This window comes from Penicillium bovifimosum, assembly GCF_028826915.1.
Source record: "Penicillium bovifimosum strain IBT 22155 chromosome Unknown utg000002l_segment0_segment0, whole genome shotgun sequence".
NCBI classification, from domain to species: Eukaryota; Fungi; Ascomycota; class Eurotiomycetes; order Eurotiales; family Aspergillaceae; genus Penicillium; species Penicillium bovifimosum.
In genome coordinates, this window is record NW_026622711.1 from 967,396 (window position 1) to 992,141 (window position 24,746).

A 24,746-nucleotide genomic window follows, 5' to 3' on the forward strand; every position below is an offset into this window, starting at 1 on the left:
AGTACTCCGTAGTATGTGTCGGGATTATTGAGGCTAATGTTAACCCCTCGCAATCCGGAGTAAAAAGAAATGAGTAAAAGAAAAATCAACGAATCAGCGCCACCACGAGCCACACTTACTCAGCACGGCGTGATCCCGGCAAGAGAATTTCCGAGAAGCGGGCGGACGCTGGTTGGCTACATGCAAGGAGGGTTCCTGCGCAGGGGCGCTTGTGCTTGATGCTACAACGTACATGTCATCCTACATTGTACCAATCATACATGAACGTTGTACTACATGCACTATGAAATAACGAGCAGTACGCAGCGTCGCAGTAATAGTATGACCCTGCTAGTTATGTATGTACGTTTTAGCGACCAAATCCAAACCATCCACGTTTGCCCTTTGTCACTTCTTCCACAGGAGCTTGGGCCTGGGCTTGGGCTTGCGCCGGAGCCTCCTGTCGCTGGCCTTCCCGAGGATAATCAATATAGTTCCATGCCACATCGAGGAACAGGGGCTTGACCGGGATGGGTTGCATCTGCGGCGGGTAGGGCACAAGATTGTTCAAGTTCACGGCAGATCCCGCAAATTGTTGTAGTCGCTCCACCACTGGACGCTGGCTCGACTGCGATGCCTCTTCGGCAGTGGCCTGCTCCACGGTGACAAGTCCACGATACCGAGCAACCAACTGTCGCAAAGTCGACTGCAAGGTACTTGATTGCACTGCAGAGACATCAAGCTTGGGGACACCTTCAGCATCGGCAGATGCTTGCGGGGTAGCGGAGTCGGCGAGGTTCGAGGCCTGTGAAAATAGGGCAAGAGCCTCCTTTGACTTCGAGAGAACTGCGTGAGATCTAGCCAAAGCAAGGCATCTGAACAAAAGGAGAGAAAAGTTAGTTGCGGGGACGGGTCATAATTGTCACGAAAAGCATACCTGAGAGCCCGGAAGTAGTGCCGCTTGGCTTCTAGATCCTGTACAAGGGCCGAGTCGGCCGCAACACCGGGGAGCTCAAGAATGAAATCCAAGCTTTGGAGGGTCGAGTCATACAGAACGACACGCTCACGAAGCTTGTTCAATTTCTTCCCATTGCCAGCAGTGTGTTTCGCTGATTCGGCTCCACTAGCGGTGGCTTCATCTTCTTCCAACGATAAACCATCCCTCTCCCCACACAACACCCGGTTACGGCCAACTCGCCAGCCAACCAACGTGTAATTCACTGCAGTGCGAGTGATTTGCAGTGCCTGCATTCTCTTATCACTGGGATCAACACCTTCACTGGCCAGGTCATCAATCGCAGTTTTGGTCGCGTCGACAGCATCTTGACTGGCGATAATCACATTGTCATATGCGGCAGCTTTCTCCTTGGCGGTGGCAGACTTCCCCGCATCCGCTAGCCAGGTAGTGAGGTGGGCCTCTGCGGCTGAGGCAGCGGCTAGCGATTGGGAGATTGAAGCATCATCGAGTGGAACAGTCCGCGATCTCCAAGTGACAGATTGAGGCAGCTCTTGCACTTCGCCTTCCGCAGTTCGTCGGGTTCCGGCTGCTTCTTCGGCAAGACAAGATGGGTCAATCTTCTCAACCTCGGCACGAATCTCCGAATCCGATGGGAAGAATTCGATAGCCAGCGATGAGGTAGGTTTGGAGCGGGGGAGCTTCAGCTGATAGGCAGCGTATCGAAGACTAGGATCAACAGTCCCTGAGAGCAGATCTCTGAAAGCGTCTTTCTTGACCCTCTGACCCAAGGCTGTGTAGATGACCCTTGCGATAGAGAGGTCACGTAGACATTGTTCCCATCTCCGCTTTTCGAGCCACAGAGTTCCCGAAATCATTGCGGCATAAGCCCTAGTCTCCAGAATATCTGTATCGCTCGCACCAGAAAGCGATCTTTCGTGGAGCAGTGAGACCAAATGCGACGCATACCCAGTTGCCTTGTTCAGACGAGAAATGATGTGCCGTCTAGCAGAGCCAGAGATCCCCTTGGCGGAAGGGTCCGCGGAATGTGTGGATTTCATGTGCATTGCTTGCGCCCAAGCTCGTTCGGAACTAAGAAGCAAAAGGTGTACATATCTAGTATTGGTTAGCAATCAACTGTGGCAATCCGGTATAGGAGAGATAGTATAGCCACATACAATACATTGCTTCCAATATTCTCAGAAGTGACAGCTGGCTTGGCAGTATACTTGCGGCCTTTCACAGTGGCCTGCCCAAGCTTCTTGCGGAGTTTCTGTAACTTTCTCGTAGTGTGCGCCCGGTAGGCATTGTAGTCTCCAACAAGGAGAGCCTCCTCTCTCTCCTTGAAAACAAACTCGGTCACCTCCATAGTCGTTATTGCTGCGCTTCCTCAAATCTGGGGTGCTTTGGATGTGGGCACGGAGGGACACGGTTGAAGTGGTGGGCTCGGTGCGGGCGGTGAATCCCCGGCAGGCAGTTTCGGACATCGAATATTTTGCCCAGTCCTCTACAAGTTTGAAGGACCTCGGATTTGTCCATTGCTTTTTGCATTTCAACCAGCGCGCATACTCTGGCTACCAACCGCATTGTTTACAGAACTTTGGCGCCTCGACTCCTAGCTCTACACGACCCAATGGGCTCGATTCCCTTTCTTTGGTACGGATAGCACCACTGAGCAATTTCCCAGTCACCATCAAAGCAGCTCAAAAGCTCTATTTTGCTAACACAGAACCCATTCATTCAGAATTCCTCGATTTAACATGATCAAGACGGGCAATCGACATCGGTAGCCTACGGTTTGACACCATCACGGTATAAGGCAATGCTCGAACGGGCAACGGGCTGCCTTGAGAACGCTGGACGGCGTGTCCTTCAAGATGCCAATGGCGCGATCCGAAATAAAAGTTCCCTTCCCAGTCACTTCTGGAATCACAGTGATACTGGGAAACACACTCCCAACTGGTTTTCCGCGCTCTTGCTGGCATCGGGTCAGCGATCGTTCTTCGTTCCCAGCACGCAGCGCGAGACCAAAGGGTTCAGCGATGAAAACAGGCCCCCGCTCGATTTTCTTTACCCTCGTCAAGCACTTGTCTTGTTGGCCTCGCCTCTCGTTCGTACCCAGAGGAGGACTCGGTCTCGGAGGAGGAGCCTAGGTCTGGGCTTCTCAAGATCGTATTCTGCCATTCCAGCGCTTTCCCGAGCCACCACAGAGGTTCTGCATAGCCAGGAAGATGGAGGCGAACAGACTGAAGAGCCTGAATATCCACAATCTTTCCAGGAAAATGCACAGGCGAGTGCCGACCTGTTTGCTTTGCTTCAAAGGGACAGCACGGAGTATGATAAAGCCTGGGTGCTCTATGTTGCAGCTGGGCAGCCACCGAATCTCAGATCTGCACTCTGCGCTTATATGAGTAAATCGCGTCGCCCCAAAGAACGGGAATGGGCATGGGAACTCTTCACCATGATTGCGCCCGAAGATCGCACCGAATTTGACTTCGAGAATATCCTGATGTCGCTAACCTCATTGCCATTCGGCATGAAACCTTACCATCTGGATTCCTTTTGCGAGGAAGCCATGTCTGCGCCTACGCCGTTTCTCGAATTCGTCCAGCTGGGTCTGGTTCACATGCTCAAAAACCACCAGTGGAACAAGATCGGTTATGTCTGGGAGCTGATATTGGAGAAGAAAGCAAAGAGTGAACTGGAATTGGAACCATTTTTGGATCGATTCAACCACTACGAATTTGTTGATTATTCTCTTGCGAGACATCTCCTCAATCTATCATACCGTTTGAAGGGTGGCGAGTATGGTGATGGCGGTGCGCTTCATGATTTTGCTCGCCTTCTCATTCACCGATTTATCGAGTCTTCTGCCTTGCTCCGACTCACGCCGATAACAACTTTGCTTCCGCTGCTTCGTCAATATGATTCTATCGGGCTCGTGGATCAGCGGGACTATGTCAAAATGATAGAGCACTTCGTTGAAGAGTCAGGGGAGCAGAGACTGCAGTTCGTCAAGTGCATTCTTTTATATCACCAGTGTCGCGCGGCCTTTCCGCACGAAGAAATGCGGGATCAAGAGCTTTTGACTAAGATCATTCGAGGCGTCGCGGAATTCGGGATGGTACAATCTTATCCTTACTTCCTGAACGAATTCACCCGTTTGTTTGGAAGGCCATCCCGTTTCACATATAAGCTTATCTTGCATGGCTTTGCCGACGTTGGCAATGTCGCAGCCGTCTACGACATATTCGAAAGGGCTGTGGCAGATCACGGAAAGCCAAAGGATCCCTGGATGTTGTCCCCGCTTCTTCTCGTGCATGCACGTCTCGCTGATGTTCAAGAAACACGCCGACAATTCGACCGAACGGTCGAAGAGTTTTCTATCAAGCCGAACGTTGTGTTTTGGAACATCTTGGTTCTGGCGTACTGTAAGGCTCGAGATGCCACAGGTGCGATCGACGTCTTGACTGAAATGCGGCAAAAGGGAGTCAAGGCCACTCCCTACTCGCTTGGCCCGCTGATGGCGCTTTTCGCCAAGCGAGGTGACATTCAAAGTGTCCGCGCATTGTACAAATACGCAGAAAAGAATGGCGTGGAAATCACAAGGCCAATGCTCGATACGGCTGTGCAGGCGTACGTCAAGAATGGGCGGATGACCGAAGCAGAAGAGCTTGTTGAAAAGGGCTGGCATATGGCGACAGGAGGGTCTCCCGTGACAATGTGGAATAGCATCCTAACAGAGTACGCAGTCAGAGTCTCCAAGTATTCCTTCCGGCGCATCTTGGACCGCATGGAAAAGCTTGGGTTGACACCTAATGCTATGACTTATGCGGCTATCATGCTTGCTTACGTCCATAGCGGGCAACCTGAGCGTGCACGTAAGACCCTCAGAAGGATGTACAACCTTGGCATACAGCCCACAGAACAACATTTTTCTATCCTCTTGACTGGATATGCAAACGCACGAAACCGCGACATGGTGCGAGTTATCTCCCAGGAAATGGAAACGCGCTTCGGCCGAGTCGGAATGGATGCTAGCCTTGCGCAACTGCGGACGCAGATTGTGAGGGATCTGGAGAATGCCTACGACAGTGAGATAGATACAGAAAATGTGGTCTTGAAGAACGCGGAAAAGACCATCATTCAATCTATCGCACGATTCAATTCCGATACCGCGCCAGTCAAGCGTCGACAACCTATCACCGGGCTCCAGATTGGTATCCCTGACAAAAAGGCTTTCACCGCGCTTCATTTTCAACAGCTGATCCATGCATACGGCACGAAAGCTGCCCCTGAAAGAGCACTCGACCTTTTAAAATATTACATGGAACATTCGGGGAATGATTTGGCCTCGATCCCCATGGGCTTCGTCGTACCTGTCATGCTAGCTTGCTTGAGAACCCAGAGATTCAAGCAAGTGCAAGAATGCTGGGACATCATGTTACCTAATGTCTACAAGGTAGCCGGTGCCTACGACATGGATAAACTTTTGAGTCCCGATCTGTCAGAACCAGCAGAGTCCTCTCTATCGTCAACGACTTCAACACCCAGCACACCAGCAAAAACCCCCAAGATTCTGCATAGCAATCGCTTCGTCTTGGACTCTGCACTTTCGATATACCTACGATCTTTGGCCGGCGCAGGCGAGTTCGAGAAAATCCGTCGAGTTGTGACGGAGGTTCAGGAAGCAGGCTTTGAGCTCACCGGTTTCAACTGGTCCGCCTACATCGAAGTACTTTCGAGATCTGAGGATTATTCCGATAATGCGGAAGCTTTTCGACTGTTCGAAGAGAAGTTTGTACCTCACTTCCCAGGATGGTCGTGGTTCCGCAAGGGATATGGCGTACGGCCGATAGATGTGCCTGTGACAATCCTTCATCTCGAGGGTCGTCGGGGTATCACCAAGCCTCGCAGGGTGATGGGGAGACATGCTCGAAGGCAGTGGCGCAAAATTCGGCCCGACTACATGCACCCTCATTACCCCACTATGGTGCATCTAGCCGGCACGCTGAAACGGATTCGGCATAGGAGTATCGTGGAGGGGACTACGCAGTTGGGGAGCCTCCATAAAGTTGCGCCAAGTACGATCGCTATCCTTGCTTCGATGCCGTTCATGCGTGACCGATACCAGGCCGAGATCCTTCGTGGGCAAAAATCCAGACCTCCCATAGCGTTCCCGATTAGGCTAGAATCCACGCGGACCGGCGCTCTCGGTCTCAACCCTAAACTCAAACTGCGCACCTTCTGGGGTGCGACCCGAGAGCCTTTTGAATTCGATCCCCACGAAGTTGATGACAATGACACAAGTACAGCCGAAGCGACACAGGAGTCGCTCGAAGTTGAAGCGCCACCTGCCCCTGTCCTGACTGAGAATATATTCGAATTTGATTTCTCCGCCACCGGCCAGTCCAGCACTACTAGCGCGACCCAAGAGGCATCGACATCGGATCCCGCCGTTGACGAGTCGAGTACTACCGGCGCGGCTCGGAAGCCTTTCAAGTTCGGTCGACCTGCTGTTAACAAGCCGAGTTTGACTGGCTTGGTTTCCCCCAATGAGCAAAAAGAATTGCTGGGATCAACATGGGAATTCCTTGCCCCAGAAGACCGAATCACGCTGGAAGAGGAACTTCACGAGCAACTCCAGGCCAGATTCATGTGGTCACGTCAGAAAGCGCGTTGGAAAGGGCGTATCCGTAGAGCATTTGAGAGGGATGATTTGCTCCGCGCCAACATTATGCGAAAACGTTTCTCTGATATAAAAGAGTTGCGCGCCAAGGGGCTGGGTCCCGAGGGAAGGCTGTTTGACAGGCTCAATCGCAGGTGGAAGTACAGGACTTCATCGTGGAAGCTGATCAAAACGGACACCGGGCTTTATGTGAAAAAGGGCCCACGGAAGTTCCGTCCAAAGTACAGAAGATCTTGGGCTGGGTTTAGACCAGGTTCGGAAGACGGATGAGGTGCTCTTCATGTCCAGCGACTGTGTATTTTTACCCTCCATTCTTGTCACTTCATTTTGTACAATATATTCTCCAATTTCATTTCATGTGCAGCACATACCCGATAATATCTGACACTCGACTTCATGTCCTATTGATGCCTCTCTTGGGGATCTCATACTAGGTAGTACGCGGTAGCATCTATGGTTCCATGTTGAGGTCGGTAGTTTACTCGTAGCTTCTCTCCATGTGGACCTGTTTTCAGCGCTTTGTCTACACAGTATTGGCCTTTCTTGATCTATACCCCATTTTGCATAGATTACCTATTTGGTGAACTTCATTCGATATTTTGCAAGCTATCCTCTTGGTGCCTAAGATTGATATAACAACACGATATCGCTGCGCACGATGACACACACAGTACACTAAGGTACTACCCACCAAATACCTACACAGTAACTTCCCAAGTCCAACAGCAGTGCCGGGCATGCCCATCAAAATTAACAGCGCCCAAGCTTCGCTATCGTCGTACAAATCAGGAAAATGGACCTCAGCAGGTTGGGCTAAATTGGGGAAACACATACCCAGAGTGCAGGAGCCGTCAGTATAGTGGCCGTTCACATAACATCCCTCCTCCTCAAGGTAATCCCAACCACTAAGTAACAAGAAAAGGTTTTAGTATACCCGGTACGTCGGCAACATCACCGGTCCAGCAGGGTATACACGTACCAGTTGACGGCGCCGTTCAAGGTAATGCATTGGCCCGACTTAACGCAGGTGAAATAGTACCCGCGTGTCCAGGAATTGGAGATTCGCACGATACTTTTGTAGTTTGTGCCAGGCCCGGTGCGGCAATTGACTTCGTCCGCGAGGACTCTGCACAACTGGCCCGACCGCTTGAATATCACGTTCCCGTCAATTGCGCTCTGCCCGGCGCCGGCAGCGGGTGCGGCGTGTAGGCCGGAAGCAAAGAGGGCGCCAATGAGGATAGGAGTTAATTGCATGGTGGTGAATGCCTGTGGCCTAACAATGGCGGGAGGAAACTAGGTTCTTTTCAACTGCTAGTACCTAGAGAATCGATTCGAGAATGGATCACGGGCTGCGAAACATATCGGGGAGGATATCGAAATTATATATCCACAGAGGCTCCGGGACCATTGCGGAGGTACAGGTACCTAGTAAGTACTAAGTAGTTAGCGTCCATTATCCTAATGTCACTAAACCTGGAAGGGTTGGGAAGAACCGTAAACTGTGCACTTCGGGCGAATACGAGGCAGCTGCCCTGCAGGTAGGACTAGGTTAAGTTGATGACATGGAAGTCGGGACTCGGGATGGATTTACTTCAGTACTTTATCACATTGGATGTGTTTGATGCCTGCCCGAGGCATCACAGATATGATAGAACCCAGCTATGTTATTGTTTGCCTGCTCCCTCTTTCTCTCACTTTATCCTCTTCGTCCATCGGAATACATACAGTGTTTCTCTATTGATTCTCTGTCTGTTTATTTCCACATGATCCAAAAGTTCTGCCAGATTTTGGCGCGCTAAACCTAATCGGAGGAAGCAGCGCTGCAGCAGACGGTGGATGGCCAAATTGCACCGCCTTTTGCAGGTCGGCTGAGGAAACTTGGAGGTTTGCAGCAGAGCAAGGCATTTTGCAGTGTTTTTGCAGTGTTCGCAATACGGTGAATTCCATGTATGCTTCTATTTACCGTAAGGGGAACAAAAACGCCATGGAAGAAACGACCATACAATTCACCATCAACCTGCAAGAGAATTGAAGCAAGATGGAATCAATACCAAGTGGGTCTATAAAGTTACTGTACGACGGGTTGGATGAAAATTTCTTCGAACAGAATTTTATTATGCGAAAATGAGATATTTAAAACCAACAGCCCACATTCACAGATATCCATACCATCAACCAGAATGGAAGAGGACCTTTCAGACCTCCTCGACACCCACCAGGACCGACCGACCGAAGTCAGACGTCGAGACCAGGTCAAGATCATCACCACTCCCTAGACCGAAACACAGACACTGCGGACAGCACGCGTAACAGTCGAGGCGGAAGTAAAAAGGTTTCACTTTAGGGCATCGAGGACATGTAGTCATCAGCAAGGGTGGAGATTCTGTGGCTCTTTTAAAGAGCTTAGAAAGGGGACGTCTACTCTAAAGTGATTCTTTGAACTGTAGGAGAAGGCAAGTCAGTAAACAAGTTCAAAAAGACCAAGTTCGTTGAGAAATCCCAGAGGATTTCCCAACTGTTGGGGGGAGTAGAACGTACGTAGAGTCGCTTGAAGAAGAGAAAAAGGATCGGGGGGATGGCCGCTTATATAGCCCACGAAAAATTTATTTGCTGACTCATCACGGCACGTGGGTTCCGGCGACGCGCTTTCCTCGCGTGTCACTTTACGCGTTCCACTTTAGCAAATCGGGAAATTCCACTCCCCCTCGAACTCCTCCCTACCACTACACTAAATTGCATCACACATCATGGACGGCGTACAGCTACGAGATGAGGCCGCGCAGGATCGCATACGCGCTGCCACTGAGTTTCTTGATCCAAGTAAGTTGATTCAATTTCTATCATTTGTAACTAAAACTAATTGTTTTTCTTTGCCAGATGATGCACGGGCACGCAGGTCCGTCGATACCAAACCTCGCTGTCCTCACCATACATTTCTAACAAATGCAACAGTTACCGAGCCGATATTGTGGTTATGCTGAATAAGGGTGGGCGACGTCTGACAGTGCGTGAACCCCTCAAATCCACTGCCAGGAGGCGATGCTGATATTGTTGGATAGGTTAGCATCGATGAGATTCGAGCACACAACCGGGAGCTGGCCGATGGGTAATTTGCACCTTTGTACCAAGTATTGAGATGCCAACTAATCGCCGCTTTTCATTAGGCTGCTCTCGTCTCCATTCGATTATTCGCAAGCCTTTGATATGGCCCTGAAAGCGGTCGTCAAAACTTTGCCTGGCCGACCACTTAAGGAAACAGCAGATGAAACGGTGTGTATTGACTCAGAGATACTCTTTAGCAGCCATTGATTGTCTAACACCATTGGCAGAACTACTACTGCGCCTACGTTGGCGCATTTGGAGAATTCTCTTGCAATCCACGCACATTGGGCTCACAACAATTGAATCACATGGTCTCACTCGAGGGAATTGTCACCAAATGCTCCCTAGTACGCCCCAAGATTGTTCAGAGTGTTCATTATGTCGAGTCGAAGGATCGCTTCGTCTATAGAAAATATCGTGATCAAACTATGAGTGCGAGTGGCGCAACCAGTCTGAACGTTTACCCCCAAGAGGACGATGAGAAGAACCCGGTGAGTCTCGTTTCCTCATCTGACACAATTATTAGGCACTGACATTGTGATCGCTAGCTTATCACCGAGTACGGCTATTCGACATACCTCGATCACCAGTCAATCTCCATCCAAGAAATGCCCGAACGTGCCCCGGCAGGTCAATTACCCCGAAGTGTCGATGTCATTTTGGACGACGACCTCGTCGACACCGCCAAGCCTGGAGACCGAATCCAGCTGGTGGGCATCTATCGTACCCTCGGTAATCGAAATGCAGGCAATGCCTCGGCGACATTCCGCACCGTCGTCATGGCGAACAATATCGTCCAGTTATCTTCAAAGAGTGGTGGAGGTATCGCGGAAGCTACTCTTACCGATACCGACATTCGAAACATCAATAAGATCTCGAAGAAGAGAAATGTATTTGACTTGTTGTCCAAGTCTCTGGCTCCCAGTATCCACGGGCATGATTATATCAAAAAAGCAATCTTGCTGATGCTTCTTGGTGGAATGGAGAAGAACTTGGACAACGGAACTCATCTTCGTGGCGATATCAACATTCTTATGGTTGGTGATCCCTCGACAGCGAAGTCTCAGCTTCTCCGATTCGTATTGAACACTGCGCCACTGGCAATCGCTACGACCGGTCGAGGCTCTTCCGGTGTAGGTCTGACTGCTGCCGTCACCTCTGACAAAGAAACCGGGGAACGTCGACTCGAGGCCGGTGCCATGGTTCTGGGTGACCGTGGCGTGGTGTGTATTGATGAGTTTGACAAGATGAGCGATGTCGACCGTGTCGCTATTCACGAAGTTATGGAACAACAGACCGTCACAATCGCGAAGGCCGGTATCCACACAAGCTTGAACGCTCGTTGCAGTGTTCTCGCAGCAGCCAACCCGGTGTATGGCCAGTATGATCCCCACAAGGATCCCCACAAGAACATTGCTCTCCCCGACTCCCTACTATCTCGTTTCGATTTGCTATTTGTCGTGACGGATGATATCGAGGATGCCCATGACCGAAGAATCTCGGAGCACGTTTTACGGATGCACCGCTACCGCCAGCCTGGCACCGAGGAGGGAGCGCCGGTTCGGGAACAATTAAATCAAACGCTGGGCGTGGGAATTGAAGATCGTCAAGATGGCAATGCTCCTAGTGAGGTGTTTGAGAAATTCAACGTCATGCTCCACGGTGGTATGATCGACGCCGCCAATGCTGGCCGCCGCCGTGGCAAGAACGTGGAGATCATCAGCATTCCCTTCATCAAGAAATACATTCAGTACGCCAAAAAGCGAATCATGCCGGTATTGACCAAGGGTGCGGCCGACCACGTCATCGCCACCTACTCGGCCCTCCGAAATGACGAACTCACCGGCAACAAGCGTCGCACGTCACCCATCACTCCCCGTACTCTGGAGACGCTGATTCGTTTGTCTACTGCGCACGCTAAGGCGCGTCTGTCTAACCGAGTGGAGCAAAGCGATGCCAAGCATGCCGAGGCCATTCTGCGGTTCGCCATGTTCAAGGAAGTGCTCGAGGACGAGCGCCGGAAGAGACGCAAGGTGAATACCGCCGATTCCTCCGACGACGATAGCGATGCCGAGCGCGACTCCGACTCCGATGATGATGACAACCGCGGCAAATCCACCGCCACACCCAGTAGACGCACTGGCACAGCACGCACACGAGGCACCGCAATGCAGTCGAGCGTTCCCATTCCAGACGATGTGGAAGACCCAGACAGTCTGTACACAGCCAGTCCGCGTGCTGAACGTCTCCGCTCGAGTCAGACAGGTCGCACACAAACACAATCGGACTCGCAGATGTCAATGGCGTCCTCTCGACCAGCCTCGCAGCTCGTCGAATCCCAGCTAGACTCACAGTCGCAGTCTACACCCGCAGAGGTTCCCATCAGTCCTGTCCGCATGGACGTCTTCCGGCAGATCTTGGGTCCACTCATGGGCAAGACTGTTTTCATAAACACTGATACAAGCACTATCACCGAGCTGGTCGATGTCGTCAATACTGCCATCCGGAATTCACCCAACCATGGCCCCTCGCAAATCTTCTCCCGGTCTGAGACTATCAAGGCTGTGCGGGTCCTGAATGAGGAGAATATTCTGATGTATCTCGACGAGGAGGAGGACGAAAGTGTATACCGGATTTGAGTTATCTGGGCTTTGCGGTACTGTCCATACTTTTCTAGTCTTCGTACGGAGTCGCAGGAGGGAGAATTGCTGGACATGTCTGCTCCCAAATTTACGAGCATGCTTTTCTTGTCATTGCGGGATTGATATCATTGCATGATTTTCTGTGTTTGGCGTTTGGTGCCAGACTGGGGAAAATATAGTGGACTCAATATGAGGATATGAATGAATACTTTTGATTTAACCATCGTCGTGCTTGATAACCATGTACTCCGTAAGGAACGGGACCTCGGGATGGAGATCCAAAGAATTCATATGCATTATCTATAGAACCAAATGAATCGTCTTCCGAGGGAAATGCACAGCGAATGCAGGTTTCCAAAAACAGCGCGAACAAACGCATGTCTAGCCGACAGGCACGAGAGTAGAAAGAAATGGAATAAAGGGTATAGAAATATGAACAGCATAAACATGGACTACCGTTCGGGTCAGCCAGTATTACAATTCCGAGACGGACGCCGGTATAGCTTCCTCCCTATCCTTCTCAATCACGCCGCCGGGCAATGCAGAATCATCAGATGAAAAAGACGGAGTCCTTACACCCTCCCGGATCTGCGCCTGGGTAAGAGGCGACAGCCCCCTTCGAAGCGTCGAGCTCTTCCGGTTCCGCTGTTGCGGACTAGCATCCTGTCCCGAAGCAGTGCTACTGCGACGGGGCCGGGTAGTCGACGAGCGAGACGGCGGACGATCGTCATGGCCCGCGTCAACGGGGGTGGTGCTACGGGAAGAGGTACGGGAATGGGAGTCGGAGCGGGTGTTCCGACGGGAGGAAGAAGCGCGGTGCTCGTGGCTTTTTGAGATGGAGTGGTGGTGGTGGCTGAGACGGTGTTTGAATTCCGGCTCGAGGGGTCGATGGAGGGTTCCTGCGAGGAGACGACGACGCTGTGAGGCGCGCCAGCCTAGTCCTAGTCGGCCGAGCCAGCTTCCTTCTTCCTGTGCGAGACGTTTCTCGCGCTCGCGGAGTTTGATGCGGAGTTGGGCGCGGCGCTCGTTTTCTTTTTCCCAGAATTCTGTGCGGTAATCGTCCCAGTTTTCGCGGAATTCGGGGGAGAAGGATTTCGGAAGGAGGAGGAGGCGGATGTAGTCGCCTCCTGGGCTGAGGTCTTCTTCTACGAGGCCGGTTTCGATCTCGGCGCCGTTGTAGTATTGTTGGTAGTGCTGCCGACTACCAGCAGCTGCTGCAGTTGCAGTAGTTGCAGGGCGCTTGTCTAGGAGACTTGGGTCGACGTACTGGTAGTTCCCGTTTGGGGAAGGGAGAAATGGGAGGGAAAAGGGGAATAGGAATGAGATGTAAGAGAGTAGCTCCTGCCAGAAGGGACCGCGGATGATGATGATCTTGGTGTTCATCACTCGTAGGCCCCGATTTGAGACAGCCAGCCAGCGTCTCGGCCATCGGATTCCGCGTTCCCATTGTCCCGTTCCCCAGACCAGTAGCGCTGTCACCACCCCGCCGAGCAGGGCGACTTTCTCCGCTATATCCACCACCCAATAGACGGAGCCGCCGACTCCGCGACCATCTTCACGCGGGCGAAGGAACAGAGCGTACGAAAAGTAGGCAAGCCATACGGTCAGAAGGAGGATGAAGAAAGTGTTCTGGCGGCGTCGCTCGCGCAGAGCCAGGTATTGGGCTCGCAGCGAGGTCTCGAGGATTAAGAGGTTCAGGTAGATCTGGGGCGGGGAGGAAGGGAGTGTTGCTAGCGGGTCTGGGGTCGCGGGTCGTGGTGTGGACGAACGATCTGGAGGGGTTTGGGCTTGAGATGACTGTGAGTTCAATGGCTCTGGGGTTAGGGCGCGAGCACCCGGTGCTGGGGCACCCTTGACCACCTGGTCTAAAGGTGAGGCCATGCTGAGAGACAATCAAAATACAAAGAACAGAGTATAGAAACAAAGCTGCAAGGCAAAGTGTTGGGCAAATCAATGGCCGCTCCGGCCCAGGCAGAGTGTCATCGCATGTGAAGGGAGAAAGGCGGCGACTCCGGCGAGTTGGAAGCGAACTTCCGGGATCGACACATCTCCGCCCTTGGCTGTATACTTCGAAGAGATCCGGTTTTGTGATCATTGACTATGAGGGCTGTCTTCTTGTCAACGTTATAAAGCATCCAAATCAAATCCCCCCTTTCTTTCCATCAAGTCGCTTCCATCGGATATTACTCTGCCCGGCGCATGCTTACGGGGTTAAGCGGAGTGACCGTACTTGTCTCCGTTTTCCCTCTTATACGTCCATGACCGCCACATTTCAACTTTTACAATCTTTTCAACTTCCCAACATACCTGCAACTAGACCATCCTTGCCTTTTGTCTCCCCCTTGGGGTTTCAACGCCGGGCCAAACCACGTTCTGTCGTTTTCGCCACTGTCCCTCGCGGACAACTTTCTTCAATGGCGTCAGAGTCGCTCAACTCGTCCCAAGAGGACGTCCATGGGCGCCAGCAACACTCAGTTGGAAGCAATACCCAGCAAGCTTCTCCAGGAAATCCATACGCGACTCAAGCTGCTGCTGGCGCGGCAGCGGCGCGCGTACTTTTCCCGCTGGGATACAAAGAAGGCTTCAGTCAATGGGTAAGCCGCATCAGAGGAACCCCCATTACTGCATAGCCACTAACAATGTACTTGATTTAGTGGGCTCGCCTACCAGCCGCAGTTGCCGAACATAAGGTCCTTTCTTATCTGCCCTACTTGCATCACCAGCCACCAACCCACCTCCAGACCGGAAACACGGCAGAATTTCCGGACGGCGCTACCCCGAGCAGCTTGGAAACCGCAGACCATAACCAGAAGGGTGAGGTCAGCACCAGCTCCCTCGACGATCCGTATGGCCCTCGTCGATGGCGCTCTAGCATGGTGGAATTGAGCGGGAAAGACCGTGCGCTCAATGAGTTCTCGGTGGAGAGAGTGGGAGAGGAAGCAGATCAGCATCTGGTCATGCTCCATGGTTACGGCGCCGGACTAGGCTTCTTCTATAAGAACTTTGAACCTTTGAGTCGTTTGAAGGGCTGGCAACTACATGCCTTGGATATGCTGGGCATGGGCCGAAGTACTCGACCCGCATTCAAGATCAAGGCAAAGGAAAGAGAACAGGCCATTAGGGAGGCCGAAGCTTGGTTCGTGGATGCGCTAGAGGAATGGCGCATCAAGCGCAAGATTGATCGCTTCACCTTGCTCGGACACAGTCTCGGCGGGTACATGGCGGTCGCCTACGCGCTGAAGTATCCCGGTCATCTCAACAAGCTCATCCTGGCATCTCCAGTCGGTATTCCGGAGGACCCATATGCTGTCACCGCAGATGTGGCGGAGCCATCGCCGTCAACGCTGCCAAACGAACTTGCCCATGACCAGCGAGATATCACTGCATCATCTGCCATTCCGCCGACAGTACCCCCGACGACCGATGGTAGCTTCATCACTGGGCGACAGCCACTACCGCCCGATGCTCCCCCTACTGCCCCGGCCCCACGACGGGCGCTCCCCAAATGGTTCGCATATCTGTGGGAGGCCAATATCTCCCCCTTCAGCTTGGTGCGGTGGGCCGGTCCTTTGGGGCCTAGACTTGTCTCTGGATGGACTTCTCGTCGTTTCTCTCACCTACCAGCCGAGGAAGCCAAGGCACTCCACGACTATTCATACTCGATCTTCAGCCTTCGCGGTAGCGGCGAGTACGCATTGGCTTATGTTCTTGCTCCTGGTGCATTTGCCCGCAGTCCTCTTATTCACCGTATCCACGGCCTTGGGAGACAAATAATCCAAAATAATACAAATGTCCTCCCCGGTCCAACCTCTGCCGCCACTTCTTCAACCTCCGAGACTACACCTGCCTCCACCGCCAATTCTTCATCCGACGCATCCCCACGGCGCGAGAACGGCCTTCCTGTGGTATTCATGTACGGCGACCATGATTGGATGGATGTCTCGGGCGGCCACGCTGCTGCTGCTCGGTTGGAAGAAGAAAAGCGAAAGGTTCTACAAAACGCTACCCCTGAAGAAAAGCGCGCCGATGAAGGCTCGTCCAAAGTCGTCGTCGTCAAGAGAGCTGGCCATCATTTGTATCTTGATGGCTGGGAGGAGTTTAACAGCATTGTCCTTGCCGAGATGGAAGAGGTCAATAAGCGGGAGCGGAATCGTCAGTCATGATATGATTCCTATAATGTGAATGATGCTCTATGATATCGTTGGGTATGATGTTGCTGATATTTCGTGTTGTATACCTCCGTCTCTCGTTTCTTGGCTTTTACTCGTTTCGAGCCTATTTCGTACCACTGTCTGTCCCTCCCCTATGGATACATCCTGTACGATACATATTCTGCTTTGATAGACTTGCACAGAACCGGCGCAATAGATTCTCCAGTTGGAGAAACAATATTATAATCAAATCATGCCTCTCTTCCTGATCATATGTGCAGGTTCTTGCAACCCCAAAAAGGAAAATGGAACAACCCTCATCAACTCCCACCAAGCTCCCCCACCTCTCAAATTCGGCCCAGAAATACTCTGTCTCCGATGCCTAGGACTCGTAGGATAATGCGCCATCAACCTCGCCAGCCCCAACGATGACGCATCGCGTTCTTCACCCGACAACCCAGCACCAGGCGTCGTATACCCACTAGCACTAGGACTCCCCCTCCTAGAGCCAACCTGACTCGAAGACCCAGGCCGTCTCAACGCAAAGTACCCACCCCCACTACCATACCCCATCCCATCCCCGCAACCCGAGACATGGAACCCCGTAGACAGCGCACCAGTAGCAGCAAAAGCCCGCACAGGCCCACGCTGCGAAGCCGAAAACATCCCATACGGCTGCGGCGTCATAAACGGCGCCGCCAGCCTCTGTCCACGCAGACCAGCCGAGTCAGGTCTCGTCGACAGCGCCAGCGAGAGTCCCGTCCCCGTTCGCCGATCAGAAGTCATGAGCGACGAAGTCGTTAGCGAGCGGTGGTGGTGTCGCTGTGCACTGCGAGCATCCCGCTGTTGATGTTCAGGGAAGTTTGCTCGCGAATCCGTGTCCGGACTATTCCGGGAACTGGCGTGCTGACTCGTCCCCAGTGTGACGAGCTGGGAGGGGAGTTCGAGTCTGTGGTTTAGGGATAGCCAGGCTCGCTCGTCTGCTTCTGCTTCTGCGTCTTCGTCGACGTCTGCGCTTGTGCTACGTGTTGAAGAAGACGATACGGAGAAGTCTGGTTTTTCTCGCAGGCTTTTTGCTTTGCGTTTGTAGGAGCGCCAGCCGCCTACGCCTTCGAAATCTCGTCTTTCGTCGCCGCTTATCGGGAGGCGGGGGAAGCCAGGTGTGGAAGTGAGGTTGTGGGCTTCGATCATGCTTTTTGCGTAGGTCTTTTTACGGGTTGGGTCGGGTTGGTTTGTAAGGGCCCAGGATGTGAGAGTGTCGTTATGCGTTTTGTGTGGGTGGAGTGCAGGTTGGCTGGAGTTGCGTCTTGATCTACCTGTTGCTGGTGTTGGTGGTTCTGAGGCTGTGAATGCTAGTAATGAGGATGTGGATGATGTTGGGATCGAGAAGAAATGCTTTATCAGTCCGAAGGCTAGCTCGAGGTAGACTATTGATAGTCGGAGGACTAGAGCGAAGAATGCGAGGGAGATTGTTATCCATGCTGAGAGGATGAGTGGGAGGGAGATTAGGCACAAGAGTGGTAGTGCGAGCAGCGAGGACAGCGTGGACCACATTGAGGGGATTCAAGCTACTTCCCCGGGAGGGGGGCGGAGGGCTAGAATATATCCATTAGACTCTAGAGGCTTTAGATACGTCTGTCGGATGTCTCAGAGAGGCAGAGTCCAACAATCAGTTTGCGGAGAAAGCATGTGATTGGTGCCCCAGGCACAAAGTAAGTGATGTCATCTTTGTAGAAAGGCGGATGAAAGGCGGTGGAGCTGGAAAAGCCAATCAGTAACAAGTATGTGCAAAGGAAGGCGGCAGTAACCACGTGGACCCACGTGCCTATCATTCATCATTCCCGATAACGATGACGATAACGAACAGGCGAGAGGTCCGAGGATTCACGAGAGCAGATATCACGACCTTGTCTTCTCCCTCTTCATCCACATTCTATCCATCTTTATCCCTGACGTTTAGATGCCAAGACCTTCAAAATGTCCGAGGAAACCCCCTTTCCTTGGGCCATTGGCGTCCACGATGCGCACTGTCATCCCACCGACACGGAAGCCTCCATCACCTCGATCCCGCAAATGAAAGCAACAACCCTAACCATCATGTCCACCAATAATGAAAACCAGGATCTAGTCGCACAAACCGCGATATCCTTCTCCGCCAAAAACACAAACTCCACCAACGACCGCGTCGTCCCCTCCTTCGGGTGGCATCCGTGGTACGCGCACCTGCTCATCGATGACACCGCCCATGATATGACCCAGTCCCCCGCCGCACGCCGAGCAGCCCACTACGCTGCGGTTCTGGCAGTGTCCCCGGGTAAGGAGAATCAAGCTCTCATCGATGCACTCCCCGACCCCAAGCCGCTCTCCGAGTTCATCACGGAGACACGTGCGCGACTGCAGCAATTCCCACACGCGCTCGTCGGCGAGGTCGGTCTGGACAAGGCCTTCCGGATCCCGATGCCACAGACAGCTGTTGAGAACGGTGGAGATGGCCAGGATCCTCCCGCGCGTCGCGGGCTCTCGGCATACCGTACCGCCATGGACCACCAGCGTACTGTGCTGAAAGCGCAGCTCCAGCTTGCCGCTGAGCTGAAGAGACCCGTATCCCTGCACAGCGTGCAATGTCATGGTACCGCTCTGCAGTTGTTGAGAGAGATGTGGGCGGGATATGAGAAGGCTGTGCCGACGCGTCGCGAGAGGCGCCAGCAGCGTGATGCTCCGGGTGCGTTATCTGATGAGGAGGTCAGCGGCGACGGTAAGACCGGGATTGAAGCGCAGTCGGATGTGACTGGGTATTCAAAACTGCCGTTTCCGCCTCGTGTCTGCGTGCATAGTTACTGTGGTAATGTTGGCCCTGTTCGTGAGTTTATGAACGCGGCCCATCCGTGCGATTTTTACTTCTCTTTTTCGAAGGTCATCAACATGAAAGAGGGCGCCACGAATGTCACTGAGGTTATAAAGTACGTGCCTGAGGACCGCATTCTTCTTGAGAGTGATTACCACACTGCGGGTCCAGAGATAGATGAAATGCTGGAAACTGCTGCGAGAGAGATCTGTACGCTGCGCGGATGGGAGCTGGAAGAGGGTGTGAAGCGTTTTGCAGACAATTGGCAGCGGTTCGTTTACGGTTAGTCTTCATTTTGATATTTTCCTTTCCTGCATGAGCGAGCGTCGGCGTCGTTCTTGATTTCATGCACCTTTCTGCGGCCACTCTCGGGCCTGTCAATTAGCGATCATTCATTTGTCGCGCTGTGTGACTACTCCGTCCAGAGACGATGTTCAGATAGCATCGTAATACAAGAGGAAAAACGTTCCCGCGGGGTTATCCAATATAACTATTTGCAATCATAAGACATGGTATATCTCTATCTTCGTATGTGAGACTCTGACGTGGTATCGTAGGCTCGGCCTGTTCATGTCTGCGGCCTGATTCTTGACAGATATCGTCTATATGCGTGCCCTGGCATGGCTCATCTCGTCGTCAAGGTAGATGTTAGAATAATGTGGAGAGGACTTGATGAAAGAAAAATGACACCTCTATGGTCATCGTGAGGGGGAAAGGTTGCTAGCAGCTAACCATGGATCCAGCCTCCATCATGGATGAGGTCTGCCATCGGAGCATCCTGCCAGTAAATCTGCCGCCACTCATCTTCGAGCTCGGGTAGGCCTTCAATTCCCACAGGTGGAGGCAGATCTACATCCCCGAAGGCAAAGAGCTGTCGCCAATCTGGATAGTCCCGAGCTGGCTCGATGGAATCCACCTGCATGCTGCTGGAGAAAGAGTCGGTCCTGTCCATTGGACCAACATTGAGTCGGAGAGGAGCGATCCAGTTATCGAATGGAGGATTGGGCTGTGGTGAGAGGTTTGTCTGAAGAGGCGTGGACTCGGGAGTAGGCACGCCGAAGGAAAGTGGTCGCGGAGTTTGCATGTTTATTGACGGAGCAGGAGACCTGGTTGGCATCCCATGTTGAGGCTGGGAGTCGCCAAACTGCTTTGGCCGTTCCGCAGTCGCCATCCGAAGATCCTCTTGTAGACGTTTGGAGTCTTCGAAGAGTCGCAGGATGGTGCTGGCGTGGAGCCAGTATTGAGACAACTCCCGTAACGAGTAAGAGGCGGAGTCGAACCGGCGCAATGCATTGATGGCAAGAACAGGGTTGGAGAACCGAAGCTCCACCCGAACTTGGATCATGGCTGTGAAGAGGGTATGGACGCCTGTGTACCAGAGGAATTTCAGGCGGTCGTGCATGCGGAGCTCTTCGAAGATGGATGCGATAACTCCGGCGGCTGCGCTGCAAATTTCCGCATCATGAGGGCCATAGTCGTCAGAATATGCCGAGGCCCTGGGATGAGGCCGGTGCAGGAGAATGAGGAAGTTGTTGTAGGTTAGATGAAGCATGGCAGACCATGGATCCATGTCAGAGGCTCGGAGTCGGAGATTATCAGGAAGCTTCAGGGACCAGGACGCCAGTGATCCGTCGGCTTCCTGGAGCACAGCCTTTCGCCGTTCCTCACTCGCCCGAAGGCCAAATCGATCGCGAATGAGATACGAGATCATCGTGCAAAGCTCGGTGAAGTGGATCACAAACTCTGCTTGGACATGAGGGCCACAATTCTCGAAATCGGATGGCGTTAAGGGAGAGACGTCAGAATCGTCCAGATTGCTGATTGAGGCTTTGTGAGTATTTGCTGCAGGTTGGCTTGTTTGAATCGACTTACATTGCTTGAGGTCGGCCATATGACAGAGAAATCAGCACATCGAATTGGATGAGAATAAACCAGACCCTTCTCCACATTCGTCTATCCCGAGTCGTAAAGCTGCTTGATATGGAATTACGGTGCATTCCAAGCCCTGTGGCAATTCGAGCAGCGGCCCCTACCCAGAAGTGAGCATCCGCAGCGACATCATCATCTGCCTTATCTGAGTGCCACGTTAACAAAAGCGCCGCTTGAACAAGGATGTCTCGATTTCGCTCAACACGATTGTCGAACAAATACTTGGTTCGGCGGAAGAAAATCTCCTTGAGAGCATCTCGCTCTACTTTTCCACGGGTAACATGCGCCCCGATCAGGAGAATTGCCTGAAGAAGTATGATTGGCGGGGGATCTGCAGGGTCCCGGTTGCGGTATTGTGACATGAACAGATCTTCGTCGATGATAGGGAATCCCGGGTTGACATTTGTGAAATAAGCCTGGACCAATTCGTCTGCGAGGGCCGGTTCTGGGAGTGTGAGAGCATCCATAAGAAGCTGGTCATGACCGGTCTTCATTTGGCGCCGTGGGATTTCATTGCTGGCAAAATGGTACACATTGTCATCTTGTTCTCGTTGTTGCCGGATCAAGAAAGACATGTTTGAGAGTTCGTGACCCACGTAGAAGGCTCGCACACCTCTTTGAATCTCTCTTCTGCCGGACTCCTCCTCATCTATCAATTTAATGAGATGTTGCTGCATGTTCTCGTGTGTCTCACGGGCATGCGCCAATTCGTGGCCTTGTCGGCCGAATGCCTCTGATCCGGTGCCTTGTGGAAATCCATGTTGCGGAAGGGCTCCGGGGATTGGTGTAGCATTACCGCTGGAGAATGCAGTTGGAAAACTTGGAGGCAGTGGTGCTCCAGCTGCAAGAGCAGGATTTGACGTGTGGTCAGATGTTGGTAGGGGCCGAGATCGGATCGGAACCGGGTCTAGGATTGAGCGTGGTGCAAGGCGCTTCTTCTTCTCGTGTATGCGACAGTCGGTCTTTCCAGAAGCGCGGCAGTTGGTGCAGGGGGTCCCGACGGAGCGAGCATCGCAGCGAACCTTGCGCCGGTGGCAATGAACGCAAGCTGCGGAGCCTAAGGATTTTTTGAGTTACCGGTCAGCAACCGTATCACGAGAAAGGTGCGAAAGATCCCACCAAGCCCGAACGCAACACCATCAGGCAACACGGGGAGAAACTTGCAGTTACCTACCTTGCTTGCGCTTGCTCACCCCATCCACTGGGAGCGCCGGGGGGTGTTATCGTTGACGGAAGACATGACAGGAGTACCGTTGACATCATTCGTCCAAATCGGCCACAATTCTGCATTATTCGAATCACCGGAAGTCACTTCAAGGCATTATGTACGATTGCGCGAAATAATTGCCGAGAACAATGCGACAATTAACAATCAAAAAGACGAAAAAGTCGGGAAGTTGAGGGAGTGCGGGATCGGTCCTAGTGGAGACTCACGTGGCTGCGGAGAAGGGCCGATTATGTAAATAAGTGGACCGAAAATAGATCGGGCATGGGACTCCGAAGTCACGGGGTCAAGTTCCTCCTTGGGCCAAGCTGGCAATTCATCGTCTTTGATAGAGGTTGCCCAGGAACTTGTCCTTCAGGGGTGTGGACATTTATCCAGGCAAAGACTCTTCACTCTGTCAAGCGGCCATCTATCTTTGTAGGCATCAAATATCGACGCGCTCTAAGATCAGCCGGTCCTGGATCGCGGGACTAGCAGCTAATATGGGTCCTCAAATTTGTTCCTCGCGCTATTAGGGCTTATCTTGATAGAGCGGCTGAAAGTATTTGAGCTGCAGGTGGGCCCGAAAAAGCTGGAAATCGTAATCGTTGACATCGCCCGGGCTGCCCAGGTCGTAGTATTCACTCATTCAGACGGAAAGCCTTCGCGTCCAGGCGTTCCAATTTGATGATTGCCAGAAGCTGGGGCTCGTTGATTGTCGACCCCTACTTCATCAGAACCTTCTCTAGGCGGTGGACTGGGAGGTTCTTGGGCATTGACTGCGAGTTTCAAGTCTCCCTCCTTGACCTGCTTTCCGAGTTGTTCAGGGGCATCGACCTTCCGTTCCCTGACCTCGATAGGTGATTTTGGGATTGCACTATCCACAATGAAGTACGTGGAACGCACGCCAGTAGATCTGTCGAACGTGAGACGAGATATTAGGAAGGACGGAAATGGGTTGGTCTTGGGCCTGGTCCTCGGACTAGATGGGTCGTGCCTTCCTTCCATCGTCCAAGCGACCTCAGTATCGAGGTTCAGTATTGGAAGGTACGTCGTCTTGAATTTAGACCACAATGAGCCCTTATCAAGGTAACTCCCGAAGTCTGTCCGCTGGGTTATATTCTCCAATGCTTCCAAGCACTCAAAGACATAGTAAATCAAGTTCAACCCAACCCTCTGCAAAGCCATCCAAGGCCGTGCTAATTCTGTCTGACGTCTCTCTCTCTCTCTCTATCTCTCTCTCCAGTATAAGCCTGGCTGAGGGTTGATTGGAGATGTCCAGAGAGTGAGAACACAGTATACTCACTATGAAAGGCCAGGCAATGCTGAAAGAAGGATATGAACCTGTAGTAAAATGGGATGTACTTGTTCGCGCCTGAGGCCGTAAAACTAACTGGACTTAGCCGGAGAATCTGATACTCTGCCTTGCCTTCTCAAACTTCTCATCCAGACCGGACTTCATGCAAACTCCACTCTTGGCCGCATTTGACGCATCTCAGACGTCTATTTCACTTACTTTCTATATAGATAGGATTGAGCACGTCCACCGAGCTTGTTCGCCCCATCAAACTATGTATTAGAGGTTTTGTGATATCTCTTCTGCTGTCCCTAAGTGGACCAGTGGTCGGACCCAGATCCCTACACCATGCTGCCTCCTCCGGTTGGAGTGGCAATCTCCGAGTCCCAGCTCCTTGGTCCACCGAATATTGTGTATTCGAGATGGGAGGTGTGGGTCCCTGGTGATTCATACCGTCCTAGCTCATTGGCGGCGAGGGAGACGGACCTGAGACCTCAGCTCCTATATAACACACGGTTGACAGGGTATGTTTGTGCATGCGAGGCAGACGGCCATGAAGAGCGCTCAAGTTTGGAGCGAGCGCCTGATAGGCGTGAGCATTTCAGGTGGATACCTATCAACGCCTCAAAATGATCCATGTACTAGCAGAAAGCGCCATTGAAAACTATTGGATATACGGGCCCGGCTATTCCCCAAAAGGCCGCCCAAGCCTCTGACTCGGCGAATGAATCTTGCCTGGATGACCTCGGGATACCCCAATGATGGGAATGCATCTTCAAAATACGATCTGGCCCCATATAAAATGCACCTAGGGCTGTGCTGGGGGCCTGATGCGTTCAGCTCGATAACGCAAGCTATTTCCGGATTGAAGATCTCTTATTTAGCTACGATAATAATTCGAGCAGATCCCAGTGTCTGGAATGTCGAATTGGAGATAATTAGTTCCCTCGTGT

At 52.3% G+C, this 24,746-nt stretch overlaps 11 protein-coding genes across 11 annotated transcripts; 5 read left to right on the forward strand and 6 right to left on the reverse strand.

Annotated features, from left to right (window-relative positions):
• Positions 1-349: 349 nt before the first annotated feature.
• Positions 350-2,303, reverse strand: N7515_001561 (signal recognition particle subunit SRP68; the record flags this gene model as incomplete). The annotated part of the gene is made up of 3 exons (XM_056662305.1): positions 350-854; positions 917-2,050; positions 2,113-2,303. The coding sequence occupies 3 exons, from the start codon at positions 2,301-2,303 to the stop codon at positions 350-352; spliced, it is 1,830 nt and encodes a 609-aa protein (XP_056524418.1).
• Positions 2,304-2,756: 453 nt separating this feature from the next.
• N7515_001562 (putative translation regulator (Cya5)) lies at positions 2,757-6,893 on the forward strand (the record flags this gene model as incomplete). The annotated part of the gene is made up of 1 exon (XM_056662306.1): positions 2,757-6,893. The coding sequence occupies one exon, from the start codon at positions 2,757-2,759 to the stop codon at positions 6,891-6,893; it is 4,137 nt and encodes a 1,378-aa protein (XP_056524419.1).
• A 480-nt stretch (positions 6,894-7,373) lies between these two features.
• N7515_001563 (uncharacterized protein) lies at positions 7,374-7,877 on the reverse strand (the record flags this gene model as incomplete). The annotated part of the gene is made up of 3 exons (XM_056662307.1): positions 7,374-7,393; positions 7,458-7,528; positions 7,603-7,877. 3 exons carry the CDS (start codon positions 7,875-7,877, stop codon positions 7,374-7,376), a joined length of 366 nt encoding a protein of 121 aa, XP_056524420.1.
• A 926-nt stretch (positions 7,878-8,803) lies between these two features.
• On the forward strand, positions 8,804-9,055 carry N7515_001564 (Nucleic acid-binding OB-fold; the record flags this gene model as incomplete). Its single annotated transcript, XM_056662308.1, has 2 exons — positions 8,804-8,875; positions 8,900-9,055. 2 exons carry the CDS (start codon positions 8,804-8,806, stop codon positions 9,053-9,055), a joined length of 228 nt encoding a protein of 75 aa, XP_056524421.1.
• Positions 9,056-9,370: 315 nt separating this feature from the next.
• On the forward strand, positions 9,371-12,364 carry N7515_001565 (MCM DNA helicase complex subunit MCM3; the record flags this gene model as incomplete). Its single annotated transcript, XM_056662309.1, has 7 exons — positions 9,371-9,443; positions 9,501-9,519; positions 9,576-9,627; positions 9,683-9,729; positions 9,788-9,893; positions 9,953-10,216; positions 10,274-12,364. The coding sequence occupies 7 exons, from the start codon at positions 9,371-9,373 to the stop codon at positions 12,362-12,364; spliced, it is 2,652 nt and encodes an 883-aa protein (XP_056524422.1).
• Positions 12,365-12,841: 477 nt separating this feature from the next.
• Positions 12,842-14,248, reverse strand: N7515_001566 (Spo7-like protein; the record flags this gene model as incomplete). Its single annotated transcript, XM_056662310.1, has 1 exon — positions 12,842-14,248. The coding sequence occupies one exon, from the start codon at positions 14,246-14,248 to the stop codon at positions 12,842-12,844; it is 1,407 nt and encodes a 468-aa protein (XP_056524423.1).
• A 533-nt stretch (positions 14,249-14,781) lies between these two features.
• Positions 14,782-16,530, forward strand: N7515_001567 (putative alpha/beta hydrolase; the record flags this gene model as incomplete). Its single annotated transcript, XM_056662311.1, has 2 exons — positions 14,782-14,961; positions 15,022-16,530. 2 exons carry the CDS (start codon positions 14,782-14,784, stop codon positions 16,528-16,530), a joined length of 1,689 nt encoding a protein of 562 aa, XP_056524424.1.
• Positions 16,531-16,764: 234 nt separating this feature from the next.
• On the reverse strand, positions 16,765-18,072 carry N7515_001568 (uncharacterized protein; the record flags this gene model as incomplete). The annotated part of the gene is made up of 1 exon (XM_056662312.1): positions 16,765-18,072. One exon carries the CDS (start codon positions 18,070-18,072, stop codon positions 16,765-16,767), a length of 1,308 nt encoding a protein of 435 aa, XP_056524425.1.
• A 423-nt stretch (positions 18,073-18,495) lies between these two features.
• N7515_001569 (TatD family hydrolase) lies at positions 18,496-19,650 on the forward strand (the record flags this gene model as incomplete). The annotated part of the gene is made up of 1 exon (XM_056662313.1): positions 18,496-19,650. One exon carries the CDS (start codon positions 18,496-18,498, stop codon positions 19,648-19,650), a length of 1,155 nt encoding a protein of 384 aa, XP_056524426.1.
• A 440-nt stretch (positions 19,651-20,090) lies between these two features.
• On the reverse strand, positions 20,091-22,555 carry N7515_001570 (Transcription factor; the record flags this gene model as incomplete). Its single annotated transcript, XM_056662314.1, has 3 exons — positions 20,091-21,180; positions 21,236-22,349; positions 22,486-22,555. 3 exons carry the CDS (start codon positions 22,553-22,555, stop codon positions 20,091-20,093), a joined length of 2,274 nt encoding a protein of 757 aa, XP_056524427.1.
• Positions 22,556-23,141: 586 nt separating this feature from the next.
• N7515_001571 (uncharacterized protein) lies at positions 23,142-23,684 on the reverse strand (the record flags this gene model as incomplete). The annotated part of the gene is made up of 1 exon (XM_056662315.1): positions 23,142-23,684. The coding sequence occupies one exon, from the start codon at positions 23,682-23,684 to the stop codon at positions 23,142-23,144; it is 543 nt and encodes a 180-aa protein (XP_056524428.1).
• Between the last annotated feature and the right edge of the window lie 1,062 nt (positions 23,685-24,746).